Source organism: Lolium perenne, chromosome 4, assembly GCF_019359855.2.
Source record: "Lolium perenne isolate Kyuss_39 chromosome 4, Kyuss_2.0, whole genome shotgun sequence".
Classification (NCBI taxonomy): domain Eukaryota; kingdom Viridiplantae; phylum Streptophyta; class Magnoliopsida; order Poales; family Poaceae; genus Lolium; species Lolium perenne.
The window spans coordinates 174,812,198-174,836,763 of record NC_067247.2 but is presented as its reverse complement, the minus strand read 5'-3'; the positions used below and the strand labels follow the sequence as shown (position 1 = coordinate 174,836,763).

Below are 24,566 nucleotides of genomic sequence, written 5' to 3'. Positions count from 1 at the left end.
ATAATTTTAACCATCATATCATGACGACTTTTCGAGACCATGTCTGTACATGCTAGGCTCGTAAAGTTTTAACCTTAGTATTTGCATGTGCAAATCTAACTTGCATCCGTTGTATGCACACGTAGAATCTATCACACCCGATCATCACGTGATGCTTCAAAAGCAGCAGAAGTCTTACCAACAAGCATACTAAGGATGATTACTTCATGGATATGCGAATATCGTTAGTGCCCCAATGGTTGGAGGATTGGGACGCCTTGCGTCTTCAACCTTCGTACATTCCCATAAAACTTATGAGTTTATGTAGTCTCACCAAATTATATTCTATCATCTTGCAATAAGGTCTTAGATATCACATATATCTCATACCTTGATTATTTCTGAAAACTAAATTTTCAGCTCCTTACTTTTCAAACAGATTTGAACTTCAAGTTTCACGGAGACAAGATAACTTTAGGTACTAATTGAAACCATAGCTCTTTGAATCAACAATGTGAGGTTTACTAAAAGTTTGCAATAGAACTTAATCATTTCTTGATTCATTAACAATACGGCACCAGTCCGTAAAGTTATTTGTCAGATTTAACAGTATTTCTATCTCAATTACAAGACTAACGCATAGTAGTAAACGGATGCCAATTCTACAAATTAATTCAAAATACTACTCAGACTATGTTTATGATAATTAGTTCATGTTTTAATCTAATTACTAATGAACTCCCACTTAATACAACATCCCTCATAGTTGTTAAGTGGTACACGATCCAAATCCACTACACCAAAACCGATCATCACGTGAGATGATGTAGCTTCAATGGTGAACATCAACATGTTGATCATATCATCCATATGACTCGTGTTCAACCTTTCGGTTTCCGTTGTCCCAAGGCCATGTCTGTACATGCTAGGCTCGTCAAGCAAACCCGAGTATTCCGCGTGTGCAACATGGCTTACACCCGTTGTATGTTGAGTTTATCACATCGATCATCACGAGATGCTTCAAAACGTCAAACTATATCAACGGTGCATACGAGGGGAGAACACTTTATTATCTTGATATTAAAGTGAGGGATCATCTTATGATGCTACCATCGCATTCTAAGCAAAATAAGATGCATAAAGGATTAACATCACATGCAGTTCATATGTGATATGATATGGCCCTTTTGTCTTTGCGCCTTTGATCTTCATCTCCAAAGCACGGACATGATCTCCATCATCAACGGGCATGATCTCCATCATCGTCGGCGTAGCGTCAAGGTTCATGGCGCCGTCTTCATGGTTGTTCACCTCATGTAGCAACTATTACAACTACTTTGAAATACTACTCAACATGAAAATTAAAGACAACCATAAGGCTCCTGCCGGTTGCCACAATACAATAATGATCATCTCATACATATTCATCATCACATTATGGCCATATCACATCACCAAACCCTGCAAAAACAAGTTAGACGTCTCTAATTTGGTTTGCATATTTTACGTGGTTTAGGGTTTTCGAGTAAGATCTAATCTACCTACGAACATGAACCACAACGGTGATACTAGTGTTGTCAATAGAAGAGTAAATTGAATCTTCACTATAGTAGGAGAGACAGACACCCGCAAAGCCTCTTATGCAATACAAGTTGCATGTCGAACGAGGAACAAGTCTCATGAACGCGGTCATGTAAAGTTAGTCCGAGCCGCTTCATCCCACAATGCCACAAAGATGAAAAGTACTCAAACTAAAAACAACAAGAGCATCAACGCCCACAAAACCATTGTGTTCTACTCGTGCAACCATCTATGCATAGACACGGCTCTGATACCACTGTAGGGATTCGTTGCATAGAAAACAAAAAATTTCCTACCGCGAGAACGCAATCCAAGCCAAGATGCAATCTAGAAGACGGGAGCAACGAGGGGATGATCAAGACTAACCCTTGAAGATTTCCAAAGCCTATAAGAGTAGGCTCTTATTGCTGCGGTAGACGATCACTTGCCGCTTGCAAAAGCGCGTAGAAGATCTTGATCACGGTGCCACGATCGGGCAGCACCTCCGTACTCGGTCACACGTTCGATGTTGATGAAGATGACGTCCTTCTCCCCGTTCCAGCGGGCAGCGGAAGTAGTAGCTCCTCCTTGAATCCGGCAGCACGACGGCGTGGTGGCGGTGGCGGTGGAGATCTCCGGCGGAGCTTCGCTAAGCGTGTGGGAGAAGAGGAGGAGAGAGGGGGCGGCTAGGGTTTGGGAGAGGGGGTGGCCGGCCACCTAGGGGTGCGGCCAAGCTATGGGCTTGTGGTGGTCAGCCCCCTCTCCTATGCCCCTCATTATATAGGTGGAAGCCCCAAGTGTTGGACTACAAGTCTTCAAATAAGACCCGAACCAAAAACCTTCCATGTGTAGGGAAACCTACCCAAGGTGGGAATCCCACTTGGGGTGGGATTCCCCCCTTCCATGAGGGGGGTTGGCCGGCCACCCTTGGGGAGTCCACCTTGAAGGAGATATGCCCAAGAGGCAATAATAAAAGTGGTTATTATATATCTTTATGTTTATGATAAATGTTTATATATCATGCTATAATTGTATTAACCGAAACATTAGTACATGTGTGATATGTAGACAACAAAGAGTCCCTAGTATGCCTCTTAACTAGCTTGTTGATTAATGGATGATTAGTTTCATAATCATGAACATTGGATGTTATTAATAACAAGGTTATATCATTATATGAATGATGTAATGGACACACCCAAATAAGCATAGCATAAGATCACGTCATTGAGTTATTTGCTATAAGCTTTCGATACATAGTTACCTAGTCCTTATGACCATGAGATCATGTAAATCACTTATACCGGAAAGGTACTTTGATTACACCAAACGCCACTGCGTAAATGGGTGGTTATAAAGGTGGGATTAAGTATCCGGAAAGTATGAGTTGAGGCATATGGATCAACAGTGGGATTTGTCCATCCCGATGACGGATAGATATTCTCTGGGCCCTCTCGGTGGAATGTCGTCTAATGTCTTGCAAGCATATGAATAAGTTCATAAGAGACCACATACCACGGTACGAGTAAAGAGTACTTGTCAGGAGACGAGGTTGAACAAGGTATAGAGTGATACCGAAGATCAAACCTCGGACAAGTAAAATATCGCGTGACAAAGGGAATTGGTATCGTATGTGAATGGTTCATTCGATCACTAAAGTCATCGTTGAATATGTGGGAGCCATTATGGATCTCCAGATCCCGCTATTGGTTATTGGTCAGAGTGAGTACTCAACCATGTCTGCATAGTTCGCGAACCGTAGGGTGACACACTTAAAGTTGGATGTTGAAATGGTAGAACTTGAATATGGAATGGAGTTCGAATATTTGTTCGGAGTCCCGGATGAGATCCCGTACATCACGAGGAGTTCCGGAATGGTCCGGAGAATAAGATTCATATATAAGATGTCATTTTATGTGAATTAAAATGATCCGGAAGGTTCTATGGAAGGTTCTAGAAGGTTCTAGAAAAGTTCGGAAGAAATAAGGATGGAAGGTGGGGGACTCCACCCACCTTGGCCGGCCAACCTAAGGGAGGAGGAGTCCCAAGTGGACTCCCCACCATGGTGGCCGGCCACCCTACCAAGGAAAGGGGGGAGTCCCACTCCCCCTAGGTTTGGACACTTGGAAGGTTTTTTGTTGGGGTCTTATTCGGACTCTTTGACCTAAACCTTGGGGCTTCCACCTATATAAAGAGGGGGAGAGAGGGGCTGGCCGGCCTCTCAAGCCACCACCATGGCCGCACCCCTCAAGGGTGCACTAGCCGGCGTCCCTCTCCCCAAACCCTAGCGGCCTCTCTCCTCCACCACATCCCGCACGCTTAAGCGAAGCTCCGCCGGATTTCTCCACCACCACCGACACCACGCCGTCGTGCTGTCGGATTCAAGAGGAGCTACTACTTCCGCTGCCCGCTGGAACGGGAGGTGGACGTCGTCTTCATCAACAACCGAACGTGTGACCGAGTACGGAGGTGCTGCCCGTTCGTGGCGCCGGTGATCAAGATCTTCTACGCGCTTTTGCAAGCGGCAAGTGATCGTCTACCACAGCAACAAGAGCCTCATCTTGTAGACTTTGGAATCTCTTCAAGGGTTAGTCTTGATCATCCCCTCGTTGCTCCCGTCTTCTAGATTGCATCTTGGCTTGGATTGCGTTCTCGCGGTAGAATTTTTTTTGTTTTCTATGCAACGAATCCCTACACACCTTGGACTCCTCCCCTTTAGGGTTGGCTGGCCATGCAAGGTGGAGTCCATCCGGGACTCTACTTTCCATGGTGATTTCTTCCGGACTTTTCTAGAACCTTCTAGAACCTGCCATAAATGCACCGGATCATTTCCAAACTTGGAATATGACTTCCTATATATGAATCTTATTCTCCGGACCATTCCGGAACTCCTCGTGATGTCCGGGATCTCATCCGGGACTCCGAAAAAATATTCGAACTCCATTCCATATTCAAGTTCTACCATTTCAACATCAAACCTTAAGTGTGTCACCCTACGGTTCGCGAACTATGCGGACATGGTTGAGTACTCACTCCGACCAATAACCAATAGCGGGATCTGGAGATCCATAATGGCTCCCACATATTCAACGATGACTTCAGTGATCGAATGAACCATTCACATACGATACCAATTCCCTTTGTCACGCGATATTTTACTTGTCCGAGGTTTGATCATCGGTATCACTCTATACCTTGTTCAACCTCGTCTCCTGACAAGTACTCTTTACTCGTACCGTGGTATGTGGTCTCTTATGAACTTATTCATATGCTTGCAAGACATTAGATGACATTCCACCGAGAGGGCCCAGAGTATATCTATCCGTCATCGGGATGGACAAATCCCACTGTTGATCCATATGCCTCAACTCATACTTTCCAGATACTTAATCCCACCTTTATAACCACCCATTTACGCAGTGGCGTTTGGTGTAATCAAAGTACCTTTCCGGCATAAGTGATTTACATGATCTCATGGTCATAAGGACTAGGTAACTATGTATCGAAAGCTTATAGCAAATAACTTAATGACGAGATCTTATGCAATGCTTAATTGGGTGTGTCCATTACATCATTCATACAATGATATAACCTTGTTATTAATAACATCCAATGTTCATGATTATGAAACTAATCATCCATTAATCAACAAGCTAGTTAAGAGGCATACTAGGGACTCTTTGTTGTTCACGTAACACACATGTATCAATGTTTCGGTTAATACAATTATAGCATGGTATGTAAACATTATCATAAACTTAAAGATATTATAATAACCATTTTATTATTGCCTCTTGGGCATATCTCCAACACCCACCCCACAGGGCGGCGCGGCCAAGGGGGGGGGGGCGCACCCCCCTAGTGTGTGGGTCCCCCGAGGCCCCTCCGACTCCGCCTCTTCGCCTATTTAGTCGTCCCTGACCTAAATCCTCGACCCCGTTTGACGAAACCAGAGAAAACCATCCAGATCCGCCGCCATCGCGAAACTCCAATTCGGGGGACAGAATTCTCTGTTCCGGCACGCCGCCGGGACGGGGAATTGCCCCCGGAGTCATCTCCACCGCCGTCTCCACCGCCATCTTCACCGCCATCGCTGTCTCCATGATGAGGAGGGAGTAATTCACCCCCGGGGCTGAGGGCTCCGCTGTAGCTATGTGGTTCATCTCTCTCCCTTTGTGATCAAGTTGAATATCGTCTATGTGCTACTCTAGTGATGTTATTAAAGTAGTCTATTCCTCCTCCACGGTGTAATGGTGACAGTGTGTGCATCGTGTAGTACTTGGCGTAGATTATGATTGTGATCTCTTGTAGATTATGAAGTTAACTATTGCTATGATAGTATTGATGTGATCTATGTCTCCTTCATAGTGTGATGGTGACAGTGTGCATGCTATGTTAGTTCTCGGTGTAATTGTGTTGATCTATCTTGCACTCTAAGGTTATTTAAACATGAATATCGAATATTGTGGAGCTTGTTAACTCCGACATTGAGGGTTCATGTAATCCTACACAATTAGTGGTGTTCATCATCCAACAACAGAGTGTAGAGTAGTCCTATTATGTGATCATTGTTGAGAGTGTCCACTAGTGAAAGCAGGATCCCTGGGCCTTGCTTCCAAGCATCGAATCTCCGTTTGTTTACTGTTTTGTTGCATGTTTACTCGCTGCCATATTTTATTCAGATTGCTATTACCACTCATACTCATCCATATTACTTGCATCTCACTATCTCTTTGCCGAACTAGTGCACCTATACATCTGACAAGTGTATTAGGTGTGTTGGGGACACAAGAGACTTCTTGCTTTGTGGTTGCAGGGTTGCATGAGAGGGATATCTTTGACCTCTTCCTCCCTGAGTTCGATAAACCTTGGGTGATCCACTTAAGGGAAACTTGCTGCTGTTCTACAAACCTCTGCTCTTGGAGGCCCAACACTGTCTACAAGAATAGAAGCACCCATAGACATCAATCACTAATGCGCGCATCCACGTCGCGTCCATGCCCGCCCAAAAGGTGGGTGAAGTGAGCATGCAACTGCTCAGACGTCATCTTGGCCGGGTCAACAACGGCCGGTGTAGGTCCTGACATGGTTAGTACACAAAAAGCACAAATGTATATGCCTACAAACTACAGAATATGGTGGTTCACGCGCAATTCGTCAAGCAAAATACAGAGCTCTTACAAGTTCTTACCAAACAGGAGGAAGGTGATACGGCAACCAACAAGGATCAGCGTCTCCAACGATTGCCAAAGCGATTACTAGGTGTCGACACAGTGCACGTGGAGACAATATGTAGAGCTTTAGGAAGGCTAATATGGTAGCAAAACAGCAATTGTCAAAACAACAATGCAATATTGAAAGTATGCTTAACAATGGTACTGTGCTGGTCCTAGGCTAGACCGTACTAGAGACGCGAGTCTAGAACACTAGCGAGGTCACGGCGCGGCACACAAGCAATTAGCAGCGATGAGGTGGCGATGATGTGGCGACGCGCGATGCGAAAAATCACTATGATGGCAAGTGTCTCAAACTGATCCCCGAGGTCTAAAAACAGTATAGCCCCAGAAAATTTGTTTGGTCGAAATTTCGGAAGTGCTCCGGAAAGTGTGCAGGCGCCAAAAAAATGTCGCTATAACGGCCAGTGGCGAAAAGTGATCGCCAAAGTGAAACCAATGTAGCCAGAAATTTTTTTCGGAGGCGTTTCCAGACTTTTTTTCTCTCCTTTCAATTCTTTACTGGCGGCCGAAACTTATCTCACGGAAATTTTTCTACAGCGCAGGATGAAATTAGAAGGCAATAGCTATTAAGGAAAAAAAATAAAACTTAATTCTACACGGACTCTGTCGCGGCAGAGAAACAACACGAATCTGTGTCGCGATAGGAAACAGGGTATATGGCAGATGTATATGTCTGTGGCGGAAACGATCTGGTGGGTGTATATGGTGGGTGCATATGGAAGTGGCGGAAGTATAGGATGGGTGTATCTGGCAGTGGCGGAAGTATATGGTGGGTGTATATGGTAGTGGCGGAAGTATATGGTGGGTGTATATGGCGGTGATCTGCGTATGGTGCGAGTGGGCGGCGGCGTGACTAATATGACCAGAACTCGAAACTCTAAAGGAACTAGATGCTAAGACCAGCAACTCGACATGAAGATGCAGACACAAATTCAACTATGCAAAACTGAAAAGACAATGCAAGGCGTGGCAGTGGGTTTATGGGATGATATGATCTAAACCCTAACAGTATTTTTTTTGGCTTTTTTGTGGTTTATGGGATGATGGCAGATGCAATCTACACTAGGAAAACAGTAAAATCTCACCGAGCAACCTGAAATCTGATACCACTTGATAGGGCAAAGGTGGCCGATCTTTCGATAAGACGTGGATAGATCGATTTGTTGGTGGAGTTCGTGCTTGATGATCCGACTACACGTGCAAAGCTCGTGCGCCAATGCAATCGCTAGGACAATCTCCAGGAGTTACTGATCTTGCGGATGCGCGATCAGCCTGACCAGCGAGGGTCTTAATTCCTAACTGAAATCGAGAACAGGTACGAACTAATGATGCAATCAGAATATTGCGGATGACAGATGAAAGCTTTATTGAAAAAGGTGGGATTCCGAATAGTCGGTCTTGTCCTGGGTGTTGGCCTCAAAAGAAGTACACGAGAGTTGCTGCAATGGCTAACTTTTAATCTAATCAAAATCCGAGTCTAAACGTGACGGCTATGGGGGTATTTAAAGGAGGAAAATGTGGGGTTTCGGCCAGTCATACGTGTGGTGACCGAACCAAACCCTAGAAGGCCTTTCCCCCTTCAATACGGACTCTAAAAAGTGGCTGACTTAATTCATGCGAAAATGACATGGGCCTGGCCCAAAACTAAAGGTGACGCAGCACCATATTATGCTATGGACGAAATTATGAAGTGGAAAACTGTATATTTCGTCCATGTCTTCATCTCCTCTTATGGTGGCTTCAAAGTTCTGAAATCTCCACTTGCGGCGTCATCTTCAATCCTCAAATGCTTGCTGCCATCTCCTCCATGCGTGATCATGCTCCAATGCTTGTCCTCCTCATCCATGCTTGGTCCATCATTCCTAAGAGTAACAAACATATCTGATTTAGGCAGCATCATATTCTCATGTTTGTGAGGAATAGTTCCAAGAAACGAAAGTACCAGATAGTTAAGTTATTTGGCACGAGCTCGAGTGATTGGTCCTTGTATTTGTGTGGCTGTAGGTACAGCGGTTGTATCAAGAGATGGGATGTCCTCCTCAAGTATTGCACCTTACATACACAATTTCCCAATTGGGGCATCTAAAACATTTTCGTCCGCCCCTCGTGAAAAAGACAAATTCCTGCCAAGTCTGTAGGAATTTAGTCAGATTTGAACTACAGGTACATGATCTAATGCTTATGATTTTTCGGAAAAATCATTTTTAGGTTCAAAATATGATATAGATGTCATATTTGGATTTCACTCATTTTTCTGATCGATTTAGACATATTATTTGTCAGATTCTAATTTGCGGATTTAAAGATATTAATTTTTCCATATTAAAGAGAAAAGGAAAAAAATAAAATCATTTTATTGTCATTTGAATTGAAGATTAATATACTTATTCATTGTACTTTATGTAGGTAATTGTTTGGAATTCAAAAAAATAAAGATGTACAACATCAAGGAAAAAAGGGTTAATAGGATTGATATGGTAGTATAATCAACAAGTTGTCATTTGTTTTATGGAAGCTAGTCAAGAAGAAACATAGAAGTTAAGCGTGTTAGGGATGGAGTAGTGTGACGATGGGTGACTGATCGGAAAGTTTGATCATGAGTGGAATTTGACCTAATATTAAATGTAGTTAGAGTTAAAATGGTCATAGGAGAAATTAAAAAAATTGGGAAAACAAAATTGAATTTTTTTTGAAAAAAATCGAGCCAGAATTGCCAAACGACCGTTATTTCTACGCCGACGGTGTGCCAACGGCCACTCTGTGCCGACGGTAATTGGGTCTGTGCCGAGAATGTAGGCACAGGGTTGTGCCGACGGTAATTCTAGCTGTGCCGACGGCATGGCGGCCGTCGGCACCTTGACTAGTTCCCGTAGTTTATACTATTAGACTTTCTCTAACACACTATGATCTTTCAGTGGCGAACAAGGGTTTCTGGAGATTTAAGTTTCCATTAAAGAAAAAAAAAATTCGCTCCAGATGTAGGGGTGTTATATTAACCAAGTAACCTAGATAAGAAAAAATGTCATGAAAGTACAAAATGTTATTCCTACCATAAAAATGACAACATTAAACATTTGCTTTTGGATGCCACACTTCTCTGTCCATGCGGTTTATAGTTAAAGTCGCCTCTAATTTGTACACACTAACACACCTCGTAATGTGTCACATATGTTCGGGAGATGATTGCATGGTGCAGATAAAAAAAAAAGTGTTGTTATCCTCGTTTGGAGCGGCATGAAAGCTATCTTTTCAGTCTAGGTTCAAAGTGTTTCAAACCAACATGTGACATCAGCCATATCTCAACACTGAAAGCAATCATCTGGGTACAAGTGGCTAACATTTGGACCTCACAAGCCACATAAGAAATTTTAAAACACTGGGCATTGTTAGCTGATGTTGCCAATTAATCCAAAATTTTAGTTGAATTCAACAAAATGTTAAAAAAATTGTCATTTTCTTTTTTGTTGAAGGCACATATGATACGACCACTCATATTCACAGACATGGTTCGCAAACCTACTCTCAGTGTCTTCCTTTCTTAATGGAGGAATGCAATTATTGGAGTCAATAGCTTGCAACATAGAAGCGCTGGTACGAGAGATCATGAACAAAGTTCTCCAGTTTTTGGTACACATACTATTTTTGAAACTATGAGTCATAGGAAAATAGTCCTCATTGAGTTTCCAAATATTAGATATTCTATGTGTTCTCTACTACTCAAATATATTTAGTTAACAAAGTGTAAAACTAGTTAGTAAAGAATGACGTGACATGATATTTGTTAGTGCATTGCGATAAATTTTTCTATATTATGCATCAAAATGGGACATCTCCTTCTAGATTGTTCCATATCATAATAAGATATCTCCTACCGGATTGCCAACGTACTGAATGTGATATTTTATTGTTGTCCTAGTTTTAGAATAACAAGAACAAACATGTCTCAAACTAGCATCATCATTGTTGCTAGAAAAATTCTTTTGCAGTAGTTTTGTTAATGCTTATTATTTTGATTGAGGGCCGCTCTTCTTGAGACATACTAACTATGGCATGCAATTGAAATTGAAATAACAATTTCTTCTAGCACAAGTATACATGATACATATAAGAGTTCAGAGGTTCACATGAATATATTACCTCCATCCCAAATTGAAATAACAATTTCTTCTAGCACAAGTATACATGATACATATAAGAGTTCAGAGGTTCACATGAATATATTACCTCCATAACGAGACAAAGAGCCCAGCTCACGACAGCCCCCGCGTCGCCCTCCTTGGGCGATACCGGGGGAACCCTAGCCGCCACCCCCTCTTAGCCTCCACCACCGAGGTCCCTCGCAGCGCCGCCGCCGGAGGGGGGCTGGCAAAGCCGTGCGCTCCCCGGGGAAGGTGGCGGCGGGGCGGATTTTCTTTCTTCTCCCCCCGCGATTGGGGGCGTGCGAGGCTCTGCAGGCAGCGCGGGGTGGCGGCGGAGCTGGGGCTTGCACGGCGGCGCGGTGCATGCGCGGGTGGCCGTGGTGCGGTGGCAGGAGGCCGCGCGGCGGGGCGCTTCGGCCGCTCGAGGCGAGGCGGCATGTGCGCGGCCGGGCCGGATCTGGGCCACGCGGGCCTGGGGCGGGGCGCTGGTTTGGAGGTCCTCGGAGGCGCCTGTCGGGGCGCGGGGGACGTCGCGGGTGCTGCTGTTAGCGTGCGGTGGTGGCTGGCGCGAGGTGGCTGCTGGTGGCCTGTGGTGCTCCGGCTGTCCCGGTTCGGGAGATGAAGTCCGAGTGAAAACTCAGCTCCGACTTGGGTCGGTGCCGGCGCTGGCGGCGTCCCTGGATGTCGTGCCCCTCCTTGGAGGCATCGCCGTGGGGCTCCTACCTCCCTTGCCACGAAGGTTTCGTGCTCTTCGGGTGAAAACCCAAGTTCCTGCCTCGGCCGGAGCGGGCGATGGCGTCAGTCTCCGTCGCTTCCTCCTTGGAGTCATCGTCTTGGAGAGCACGACCTTATTGGGCAGCGGTGCTTCGTTTGCCGTCCAATGTCATCGTGCCAGCAGGGTTTGAGGATGTCGAGGCGGCGGCCTCGAACATGATGTGGTGCGCCGGGGCGGCGGCCTCGGAGGGCAGTGCGGCTGCAACTATATGGTGTGTGGTTGTGGCTTGTCACGGCTTGGGTGGCAATCTTGGCCGCGAGGGCGGCAGGGTAGTCGACTCGTACTGATGCGTCCTAGAGGGGACGGTCGGTTTGTATGTCGGGGCGGCGGCCCCGGATGATGGTGTGATGTCCGTGGTCTGCGAGCGGCGTGCTCTGTGTAGCTTGGGCTGCGGGTTGCCGAGTCGTGCGGCGTCGTGGCTCCGAGTGCGAGCGGCGATATGTCGGGATGGCGGTCCCGGAAGGTGGTGTTGGTGGTCTCTGCGCCGGGCGTGGTGGGTTAGTTGGATGTCGGGGCGGCGGCCCCGAGAGCTTGATAGTGTTGAGGACTTCGACCTTGTGTCGCGAGGGCGACAAGGTCATTTTGGCGCAGTTCTCGGAGAGGTTCGTCTTCTTCAGCTATGTTGGAGTGTCCCGTGTCTGCTCCTCCCATAGTAGGCACGACATCTTCTCTCCGGCTTGGTTGGAAGGCAAGCTTATCTTGACGAGTGTGTCGTCCGCTTGTATCGTGGTGGGTTTGAGTGGGCTTGTCCTTGTGACGTGGCGAGTGTGGGCTTGACCCCGTGGTGTCTTATATGGTTTTCGCCCGGTTTTCTCCTAAAAACTGTGCACTTTCTGCTTAATTAATGGATGAGGCAAAGCTTTTGCCTCCGTTTCAAAAAAAAAAAAAACCTCCATCCCAAAGCTTAAGGCTTATATTATTTTTAGAAATTCAAACTACGTCAAGTTTGACTAAGTTTTTATCAAAAATTATTAACATGCAACATACAAAATTGATAACATTAAATAGATAATGAAATATATTTTCGTATGATATCTACAAAATATTATATTTGTTGATAGATTGTTCTAAAAGTTTGGTCAAACTTTACTTGGTTTAATTTTTCAATAAAAATAAGCCTTAAGCTTTGGGATGGAGGTAGTATATAATAAGCATTTTTGTGCAATTACGAATACTCCCCACAATATTATTAAACATTTTGCGTTCAGTTGGGTAATATATATGCACGGTTGTTGCGGAAATTGCAAATATAGCTCGGGCTACATGTAGCCTGTTTTTTGAAAATTCTGGAAATAGTATTTTAAAGCTTCAAAAATTTCTGAAAAATCCAAGATGTTGATAATGGTGTATTCTACGAACTTGCAAAATCTCAACTTGAAACATCTTATATTTTTGGTCACATAAAAAGACAAAATCTGATAAATTTTGGAGGTTTCAAAATTCGCACTGTTTACTATTTCAGAATATCACTTTTGTATTTTTTTTTTCTATAGCCTGAAATAGAAGGTATTTCGAGCTGAGATTTTTCATGCTGATAAAATAGAATATTGCCTACATCTAGATTTTTTCAGATTTATTTGAAACTTTGAAATAGTATTGTTTTCAATTTTTTCTAAAAAAAACGTGTAGCTGGGGCTACAAAACTCCACACTACTTTCGTTGGCCTTGTGGATGTATCCTGAAGATTCCGGAGGGAACTAGAAAAATACAAATACTAAGATATTACTACTTGTCTGTACGATGCGGCAAAAGAAATTTCGAGAAGCAACAAAGAAGGTCCATTTCTTGCCGTCTTGTGGTTGTCATAAGGATACAATATGATGTAAATACTAAACAGTGTAAACTCGTAAGAAGGAAAGAGAAGTCAACTACGCATTAATATTCTGAAAGCCACGGATAGAGATTTGAAGGAAAAGGAGATCCATACGTTGGATTTGCTGTCGTGCTAAACTACTATTAGGTCGCCCGAAATTTACAGAAAAAGCAACCAGAAAGATGAGATCATGATTTGTTTTCTTGCTGAACTACTATTAGCCATTGTATTTAATCTTGTCTTGTTGTCTTTGAGCCTAGTTTTACCAGTTACCGCAGTAACACAAGATCATGACTAGAAGTCACCTCCCCAAGGATCATTAAAATTAAAATTATCTAATGGTGAGAACTTGTCGCTGTCGAAAGACAATTGATCTTGAGAAACTGGACAAGATGCCGGCGTACGTATAGCATCGTGGCACGCATCGATACCTTAGCTAGAGTGCCCTCCTCCTATACGCTAACCCGGCTATAAATAGTGGTGCAGGTGTGAGGGCTATACATACAATTCACCATCTTCTCTAATCCCAAAAGCCTTCTTCTTCGCCATAATCTCATCCTTGACCAGTTAGATATTTGGAAGATGTCTTGCAGCTGTGGATCAAGCTGCAGCTGCGGCTCAAACTGCAAGTGCGGGTATGGATGTTTCTCTTCTCCAAATACTGTCCTGCTATGAGCTTACTCTGGAATCTTGGTACTAATATGCAGAGAGAGAAAACCATTTCAGTCCGTTACTTGATCGAGATTTAATTTTCTTTGATGATAGAAAATTGATTTGATTTGATTATCGGATCGTTTATCGTTGCAGCAAGATGTACCCTGACCTCGACGAGCAGGCCAGCATCACCACCCAGACCCAGGCCGTGGTCGTCCTCGGCGTGGCTCCTGGGAACAAGGCCGGGCAGTTCGAGATGGCCGCCGGCGAGTCTGGCGAGGGCTGCAGCTGCGGCGCCAACTGCAAGTGCAACCCCTGCAACTGCTAAGCTTCACGCGCTGTGATGCAACGCACTTGTGTGATTGTGTGAGAGTACATGTACGTAAATAACAAGAAGCATCTGACGGAGTCGAGCAAGTACGTGCGCGGTGTGTGTGTCTACTAGCTCGCTCTGCTCTGATCTGCTCTTTGTGTCGTCCTTCCTTGTGTTTGTGTGTGCCTGTGTCTCTGTAATTGCTTCATCTATCTCCGACCATGGAGTATGGAGTGATGAATTAATATACAGTACAAGAAAGTTAAGTTTGCCTAATCAATTGAGCGAAATTTCTACTTCAATTAAAACACAGCTCTCTGTAATTGGTTCAAATCTTCCTCTCCTGTTTTTTTTTTTCACTCAAGAAAGAAAGAAAGAAAGAAAGAATCTTGCTATCGGGCTTACTTGTCATTGTTTGGACATCCTTTTGAATGCTGGATGATAACAACAGAAAAAGATACAGCAAGAACTGATTATTTTTTGATTCTCAGGTCAATTGCAAAGTAAGAAATAATACAGAGTTTAGTTTTATCGAAATACTACCAGTTCAGAAGCAAAACAAAACAAAAACACTCCAGCAGTTTTATGTTCAAAGAAAAAGCAACCTCTAGTCTAGAATCTAGATACAGAACCCAGGATTTCAGAAAGCTCCAAATATCAGGAGACAATCGAAAGATCAGCAGCTCACTGCTTTTCTTTATTTCCACGCCCCGATCTCCAGACGTGCAGCTATTCAGTAACCACCTGGATCTTGTAACAACTGGCAAGGCTTCAGGGAGTTGTGAACATCACAGATTTTCCATGGATTAGCACCACTCGTTTTACCCCCGTGACAAAGTAAGAGGCTCCTTGATCCGGCGAGTTGCCAAAGCCTCAAAAGCCTCGAGTTGATCCAGCACTCCTGTCTCCCCCTCTTCAAGAGGAACTTTCCATTCCTTGGTGGAAGATCGAATCAGCTACCTGACCCGCTTAACGTTAATCCACTTCTTATAATTCAAATAAACTCATTGCTGCAATGTCAAAGTACTCACATTTGTGAATCATACATAATAAATATAAAAGAGGTTTGCTTCAGAAATAAAGTGAAAAGAGTTTGTAATAGGGTAGCACATGAATTGTCTAAAAAAAATCACAATGGGGAGCATAGCCCCGGCCTGTGCATAAAAATGATGCACACAGCCTTATGAATTACCTAAATTGCCTATGGGTTCTGGAACCGGCCAGGAGTGGATTCTACAAAGCCCTCCAATGGTTTTGAAATTGCTACGCCTCGAATGTAATCCATTGTTTAGATAATTTATGAACTCTCTTTACCCTAAAAAAAGGGAGGAAAATATGCTCACCAGCCCCTATGTGTGCTTGCCATTGAGGACGCAGCTGGTCCGGCGTTTCGGTGAGGTGGTGGCGCCAGTGCGCCAATCTACTGCGGGCATTCGAGGGTGATGCCAATGACACCAACTCCAATGGCTTGATGGTCCCAAGGTGTCTTCCAACAGGAGGGTGGCCCTAACAGTAACAGGCCATGGAATTGGCATCGTATTAGAGTTGGCTTCATCAACAGTGTGCCGTAACAGCAGTCACCCAGCCCAGTTGAAGTGTAGAGTGCAGTTGCAGTGGCTTGTGATGTCTATTGATATGACCACATGACTCAAAGCACAGACAGAGCTTCCCCAGTTTGTGCATTTTTTGTTGTCAGGCACTATATGTACAGAATCTATGGCATTTTAAAAGGTAGGGGCGTAGGGTGCTTTCAGTGAAATGCCTTGAACAATATCACTGCAATGTAATTACAGTCATAACAATGACAGGCAATCACTCATAAGTTTCAGAGGAAGATTATCACAAAGGCCGAACCCAATAGCAAAATTTCTTATTAGTTAACTTCTAGGCATTACCAGAATATATAGGCAATACCACGATTTAAAATCACAACAATACTAGGGTCGAATACTTTCTTTTGACGGCCTAACTAATACTAAAGAAATGAAGGTGTTAAAGTTGCATGAGGAAACTGGTAGTCTGCCATTTGTGATAGAGATGGATTGCTTGGAGGCAGTGGCCATGATCAGGAGTGAGATGGAGGATCGTTCAGCCTCAATGTTCATCCTCAGAGAAATTAAGCACCTTTTTCAAGGTGTCTTGGAGTTCAAGATCGAGCATATTAAGCGAGAACAGATCTTGGTGAGCCATGTTCTTGCTAACAAAGGCCGAGCAGAAGGTATGACAAACTTATGGCTTCGTTCGAGTGCAGTAGATATTCCTGAACTCTGTATTAAGGATTGTACTCTTGTGCCTTAATTAATATACTTAACATTCGCAAAAAAAAAAAAAAATGGTAGTCTGCTGTTGAATGACTTACATGTTCAAAACAGTGGATTCTGCAGTTGAGTCAATGCCGTCGGAGAGTATGCTGCCACTGCATCCCTTGAGTTCTAGGACACTGGCGCAGCAACGTCAAAAACTCATTGGTGATTTCCCGAAATGATAGATATTTGACGTGAGCGAGGAATTCAATGCCAGGTGGAACCTCCACCATGCTTTCAAGGTTCACTAGTGTTAATATTTCCAGCTTCAACATGGCACCTTTCTTCACCTCTAACACCTCCAGATTTGGCAGGTCTCTCAATCTCAGATTCTTTAGCTCGGGGAACCACCCAGCATGAAATATCATCTGCTTCCCATTGTACACTCTGGTGAGCATTAGGTCAGTCAAATTTCTCAATGGAGAAAACAATGGTAAGGGGTCTTCTGTCATCTGGGACCAAGATATAGATAATGAATACAAGTTCTGCCCCGCAGTTTGGAAGAGAGGAGACTCTTCCAACATGCCTTCCGCTAACCGGCCAGTCAAACTTAGCCTTTTCAGGTTTGGCGGTAGGCCATTCAACCGAAGAACCTCATTGTTATCGCTTGCATTCACATGCAAGTAGGACAGATATTGCATCTCTGCTAGAGAAGCACAGACACATCCACAGTAGGTTCCTTTCACATTCCATATCTCCAAGCTTCTTAGTTGCCTCAGCTCCCCCAATTGTCTAACAGACTCATCCTGTGCTTCCAATGACAGCAATGTCTGCAGGTTTGTCAGGTTCTCAAGGCCCTTGGGGATGCATACACCGGTTCCGCACTGGAAATCTCTCCTAAACCGATCGCTCGGTTTGTCAGAAAATATCTGCCTAAGCTTCTTCAGTTTGCCAATCCCTCTAGGGAGCTCCTTTACATAAGATCCAGAAAGGTCCAGTGTCAATAAATTTGAAAGTTTCTCGATAGATTTGGGAAGGAGCTTCACTTTCGAACCACGCAGACCCAAATAGCGGAGGTTGAAGAGATCTCCGATAGCATCTGGAACCTTCTCGATGGGTAGGCCACTTAATTCCAGCACTGACATATATCTGGATTTCTCTACTACTAGAGTCAGTAGAGTGGATGATGGAATACCGATGTCCAATGCGATAATAGATCGAAGACGGTGTACACCCGACACTGACTGATATATATCCTTCTTTAGTTTGTGTATTACCAGTCGACGTGCATCACTCTCATCAAGAGATTCAGTATATTTATCCTCCTCATAAACAACACCGAAACATTCTCTGTGACACAAATCTACCGCCAACTCACGTACAAAATCATGCATCCGGAATGATTTTATCCTACCAGATGAGTTTCTTTCATTAATCTGAAGAAGATTTCTGTGAACTAACTCTTGTAGATAGCCTTCAGCCACTTCCTCCATTGTGCTTTCACCCCTTCTCTTGATGAACCCCTCTGCTACCCACAACCGTATTAGTTTTTCCTTTTCAAAAGATAGTACTTTGGAAATAGGCTGCAGTATAGGAAACAACTTTTCAAGTATGTTGGAAGGTAGATGTAACTCAAATAAAGGATATTCCTGACATGTTCCAGGCTTGGATTGTTAATTAGTTCCCAGTCGAGCTGGTCATGTATTCGCTTCAGTTCCTCCTTGGTCTTGTCACGTATGAAGAGTAGCCTGCCAATAGAGACAATTGCGAGGGGTATGCCCTTACACTTGCTAACTAGTTCATGTGCAAATTCTGTCAGTTCCATAGGGCACTCATAGTTTGTATCCCTGGGAAAAGCCATCTTACAGAAGAGTTCCCACGACCCATCCTTCGATAGAGGCTTTAGTGTTAAGACATATCGTTGAGAAGCAAGTCTAGCAACATTGCCTTCCCTTGTTGTGATTACCACTCTGCTGCCGTTCAGGTTACGAATAAAAACTCCAGACAAGTCAAGAAATGCTTCTGCAGTCCAAACATCATCCATCAGGATCAAATACTTACGTTGCTCTAAAAAATTCTTCAGTGTCTCTTCAAGGCTTGAGATGTCCATGGTCTCAATATTAGATGGAACACTAGCTTTATCACTGAAAAGCTCCTTGATTAAATTCCTCAATACATCTTCTCTAGAATAAGTTTGAGAGATGGAGACCCAAGAGTAGCAGTCAAAATTTTCTTTCACCTTCCTGTAGACATTTGCAGCCAAAGTTGTTTTACCAACCCCTCCCATGCCATGCAGCACTATCACAGAGCGTTCCAACTCATCATCTGCCAACCATTGCTCGAGCTTTTCCTTATTTTCATCAACCTCCACAAGATCTTCTTCATCAAGGGAACGTGAAGTGTTTGCTAGATACTTGGACTGCTCAACAATGTAACTTGAGTCACTCATATACCCAGTTGCTACTACTGAAACCCATCGATCTTTAGCTTGAAACAGGTGCACAAGATTGACCTCTGCTTCCTTAACCAAAGAAGCTAACCTGTTTAGAGAGAAGAAAACATTTGGTCGTTTGAATCCTTTCTTCAGATAAGTACTCCATCCAGTGTCATGCTTCTGACCAACAAGATGCAAATACTCGTCCACAATGTCCTCAATCCCATGCACAAACATTCTCACCTCCTCCACCCAAATTTCATATGTCCGATTGTTCGAATTCCGTATGTCCATTCGGCAAAGATATTCATGAATTAGTCTGAGCTCCCTTCTGATGCGGCTCATGCTACCTTGAAGCTCTGTTAGCTGTGTAATAAAATTACTGAACTGTGAAATAGCCTGGCTCATTGCTTCATGCCCTAGAGCAACACCGATCTTTGTCACTGCTAGGAGAATCACAGCCTCAGCCATTGCTCCTCAAGTCTGAGCTGAGACAGCTATGCTGAACAGCAGGCAGCGTACCTGTGTGTCTTCAGATATTTTCTATAGCATATCCTAAAAAATTGAAAGGTATATTGCCATCAAACAGCCATACTCCACGAAACATCAGAATTTGCCAAGGAGAATCATGAATTATGAGTTACAAATAAAATTGAACGACAAGAAGTATAACTCCTAAGGTGCTACTTCCTACAAACATTTCACGGAACTAGAAGGAAATAAATCGATTCATTATACCAGCATCTAAGTGGAAAACGATTTAATGGGCTAACGGCTACTAAAATCATCGGAAGCTAGGAATTTGGGTAGTTTGGGTTTGTAGAATCGTGCAGTTTTCAGGAATATTCGTGTTGGTTGGTGGTCGGAAAGCTCTTGTTTAAGACAGAACAAAAACATATATGTACCAACAAACTTTGCAGACCGATACATGCATATTGGGTAAAAACTGACGCATACCTGCCAAGGTAGGCCCCTGCTTTGATGAGAAGAACTGTCGTCTGTCTATCCGATACCTCCAATGAAAAGCTCCCCCGAGGCTCAGATCTGTTGAGTGTTGATAATTAGATTTCAGTCAAATGTTTATTTACCTGTTATTCATCTGACAATCGGGCCATAAAGATCTAGAAATCCTCACAAAGCAATAACACATACTGAAAATGTGCAGTTTTTTTTTATAAGTTTTGCCATGCTTTGTGAAATTTGATCAAGTATCCGTGCCTTTCTACAAGATATAATCCGATAAGTCCCATTAGATTTCATTTTCTTAGCGGAAGCAACATCACACAAGAAATCAGATCAAATCAATTCATTTCTCTAGGCCAAGCTAGAAATCGAAGCCAACAACTGACCAAGGCATGAAGGCAATGCTTCGAAAGACGCCTAAGGTCGAGGCCATGGAATGTTATATAGAAGAATCAAGCTTAATTTGGTTCAGATTTAGTGATACAAGTTCAGATTCGTACCCACATCCTACAAACAGCACAGAATGGGCACGGATCATACCTGTACCGGCGACTTTGCTAGCGGGAAAGTTGGCTGGCTTACCTTGTCGTCGGCGCTGCCGGGAGTTTACTTGGTTTCGGCCGCGACGGACGGGATACTTGATCGGCAGCTGCAGGGAGCACCGGGGCGGAGAAGAGGCATTCCCCTCTCTAACCCTCACCGGCGGTACAGTACATTAGCCTGCTGGCTCGCTCCTGCTGGTTCCACCTTTTTTTTCTTTTTTAGAAAAGTACCACGTTTCATCACCACAGGTCAAAGGTTACAACACACACACACACACGCGGCACTTGCTAGAAGGACCCAGAAACACACGTGTCGGGAAGCAATTGCAGGAAAGACCCTCAAAAAATAAAAAATAAAACTATGCCCTTAAAGGTCCCTGCAAACTCAATCTTCAACGCTCGCCGCCGACCACCGCCACCGCCGAAGAGAACGAAGACGAACATCCGCTAGTCCAAGATCCGCCGGAGCACTATCGCCAAAGTGGCTTTGTGAGCCGATTAATTTGTCCGCCGCGAATGACGGAACCTAAATCGTTGGGGCTCGTCGACTGGGGAATAACCCCATGCCCGCCGGACCGCTGATCTGTTGACTCCATCCGATAACGTCGAGGGGGAAACCCGGATCCGCCCGCCATCTTCCACTTGCCCCATATCAGAGCACCTGCCTTCTGAAGGTCGCCATCGTTCTTGCCCCCCAAGGAGAGGGCAGACGTCGGCCGATTCACTCTTGTACATACCTTCCAGGCCCTCACGCTGGAGTAAGCGACGCCGAGACGATGGGGAGCCCGAAGGACAAATTCCACGAACCTGGCCACCGCCACCGCCTTGCCGACCAAGTTCAGGAAGACACATCTCGCCGCTTCCCGTAAGAAACAGTGAGAAAACAGCGCTGCCTTCTCCTCAGCACCACCATTGGGGATAATGCCGAGGTGAGATTGGAGCAGCAACACATCTTACTCCTAGTGACGCCGTCATACTCACCACAACGGCGTCGCAAGAAGCCATAGTCCTACCTGTATGTACAAGCCTGACGTGAAACCTCAAGGCTCCTCTCTCCTCCCGTCGCCGGAGCGGTGGATGAAGGAGAAGGGAGCCCTCAGGCTCGCCGGCCTTCAATGGAGGAACGTTGGTCGCCTCCCTTTTCAGCGGAGAGAGATGAAAGGGGAGCGAAAGGGAACCGGCACAGGAATATTGGTTGACGACCAAATTTTAACGTAGTGGGATGGTCTGCTGGTTCCAGCTGGGGATGGGCCTTGAACCTTTTGAGCTACAAGCAAGTAGAGTTTGGTTCCAACAAGGGACGGTCGCGCGCAACCATATTTTTTCTGACCGTTTGGTTTCAGAGAGAGCATTGGCTTTGCGGTCTGTTGCCGTCGTGGGACATGTCTTAGTTCCACGATGAAGTCAGATGCGAAGAATGGCAGGGAAGCCAGAAACTGAGGACTAGCAATGGAGTGGTGGTGGTGACGAGATTCTGGCTTGGTGATTTGTAAACTGGAGCAGCGGGACATCACAAGAGGAATTTAGTGTCTAAACTTGCAGAGTGAAAACCCAAGATCTAAACTTAACTGGTTGTGTCAGACAATAACCTTGTTGGAGGCATTGTTTTGTGAGTGCGGACTTCTCCGGGGTGAAAACCTATGATCGCTGATCAGAGCGATGGTGGCGCTTGTGCATTGTTCCCTTCTTAGAGGCGTCGTTTTTTGAGATGAGGAATTTCTGGTGTTGTCTTGGTGGTGTTTGGTCCGCTGACAAAGAATAGATCATTGTAGAGGGCCTTTTTCTTTTACCTAATTTTTTTTTAAATGTGTGCATCCGTATGCTAATAGGCCACTGCGTTGTTACATAGGTTAAGTGTAATTGATATTTTTACAATATTAATATATTTCTTTTATCGAAAATAAGCAAGTAGAGTTAGATAGGCTGTAGCGTACCGTGCGGCCGGTCGAGATCAACTCAACAACTAGCAGCAACGCCCCTATTTGAGCTGCTAAACCTTAATACATGTATGTTGTGTAAACAACCAGAGTCCCTAGTAAGCATCTTGTTAAGCTAGATGTTGATTAATAGATGATCATGGTTTCCTGATCATGAACATTGGATGTTATTAATAACAAGATCGTATCATTAGGTGAATGATGTGATGGACACACATCCATAGTAAGTATAGCATAAGATCAAGTCATTAAGTTCAACTTGCTATAAGCTTTTGATACATAGCAACCTACTCCTCGACCATGAGATCATGTAAATCACTTACACCATATGGGTACTTTGATTACATCAAATGGCACAGCGTAAATGGGTGGTTATAAAGATGGGATTAAGTATTCGGAAAGTATGAGTTGAGGCATATGGATCAAGAGTGGGATTTGTCCATCCTGATGAGTGATGACAGATAGATATGCTCTGGGCCCTCTCGGTGGAATGTCATCTAATTAGTTTGCATGCATGTGACAAGGTCACAAGAGATGACATACCACGGTACGAGTGAAGAGTAATTGTCGGTAACGAGGTTGAACTAGGTATAGAGATACCGATGATCAAACCACGGATAAGTAAAGTATCGCGCGACAAAGGGAATCAGTATCGTATGTTAATGTGTCCATTCGATCACTAGTTATCGTTGAATATGTGGGAGTAATTATGGATCTCCAGGTCCCGTTATTGGTTATTGATCGGAGAGGAGTCTCGATCATGTATGCATAGTTCACGAACCGTAGGGTGACACACTTAAGGTTCAATGTTGTATAGTAGATATGGAATATGACTTGGAGACCAAATGTTGTTCTGTCTCGTATGGGATCCAAGACATCACGAGGAGGTTCGGAATAGTCCGGAGAATAATATTCATATATGGAAAGTCATTTTCAGGGTTACCGGAAAAGTTCAGGATTTTTCGGTATTGTACCGGAGGTTCTAGAAGGTTCTGGAGGGTACCATAGTGGGGCCCACCTATCCCGGATGACCAACATGGACCGGAGGGGTCGCATAGGTGTGGTGACCCTGCATACCACTGCATGTTGTAGTATGCCAGTCGTTGATATAACATTCACGAAGTACCAATCCGCAAATATTACATCCCTCAGAGTAGTACAACAGAACATAGCAGGTCCATAACTCATTCATTTATTATTACAATGAACATGTACATATCATCACGGAGCTCCTCTTGGGTCCTAAGAGGGATACTCCTGGGTTCGAGGCGAACCCAACTTAACTTACAATACAGGAGTCTTACTAGGTTATACATTTATTCCCTCGAGCAGTTAAGTACTAAGAGTTCGTACTGCTCGGATACTACTACTACTTGGTCGGTCTAAACTTGCTCTCCTCCGGAACCCTCCCCGGTTCCGTAGACTATAAGGTAGTCTACACCTTCAACACCTCCAGAGAGGTCTGGTTCTTCATAGCCGATGACTTCGGCTCCTTCAGGGTTGTCGTTGTCCTCCTCCAGATTGTTCAGACAATCTAAGTAGGGGATTTAAGAGTGGTATGAGTACGAGCGTACTCAACAAGTTCATTATAGAAAAGAGGTGTTTAATGCACTAGCTACGATATTAGACCAGAAAGTCTAATACCAATGCAGGTTTTGATAAACATTTCTTCAAGAGGTTGCTTTTATTTCAAAGAACTATGTCCGTCATCCTTCACCGATTTACTAGAACTTCATGGAGTTTATTTCCGGCAGCGTTCGAAGTTCCAAATCCCGGAACAGGGAGTGACAGGTCACGATTCATTACACTCTGCAGAGGTGTGTTGCTTTACCCATAAGAGATCTTAACCTTGGTGCCAACCGGGCAGCTTTCCCGTCCACACTTCCTATGGTGTGAGGCCCGGTATAAGGTCTAGCCAATCATGTTCCTCCGCTACCTCGAACACCCACCCGTTGTTGCAATTTCCGACCCTGGGTC

At 44.3% G+C, this 24,566-nt stretch overlaps 1 protein-coding gene and 1 pseudogene across 1 annotated transcript; one reads left to right on the top strand and one right to left on the bottom strand.

Moving 5' to 3' along the window:
- The first annotated feature begins 13,976 nt into the window (after window positions 1-13,976).
- Window positions 13,977-14,746, top strand: LOC127294628 (metallothionein-like protein 1). The gene is made up of 2 exons (XM_051324479.2): window positions 13,977-14,138; window positions 14,311-14,746. The coding sequence occupies exons 1-2, from the start codon at window positions 14,086-14,088 to the stop codon at window positions 14,483-14,485; spliced, it is 228 nt and encodes a 75-aa protein (XP_051180439.1). The 5' UTR covers window positions 13,977-14,085; the 3' UTR covers window positions 14,486-14,746.
- A 182-nt stretch (window positions 14,747-14,928) lies between these two features.
- Window positions 14,929-20,876, bottom strand: LOC127294627 (disease resistance protein RPM1-like; annotated as a pseudogene).
- Window positions 20,877-24,566: the final 3,690 nt, after the last annotated feature.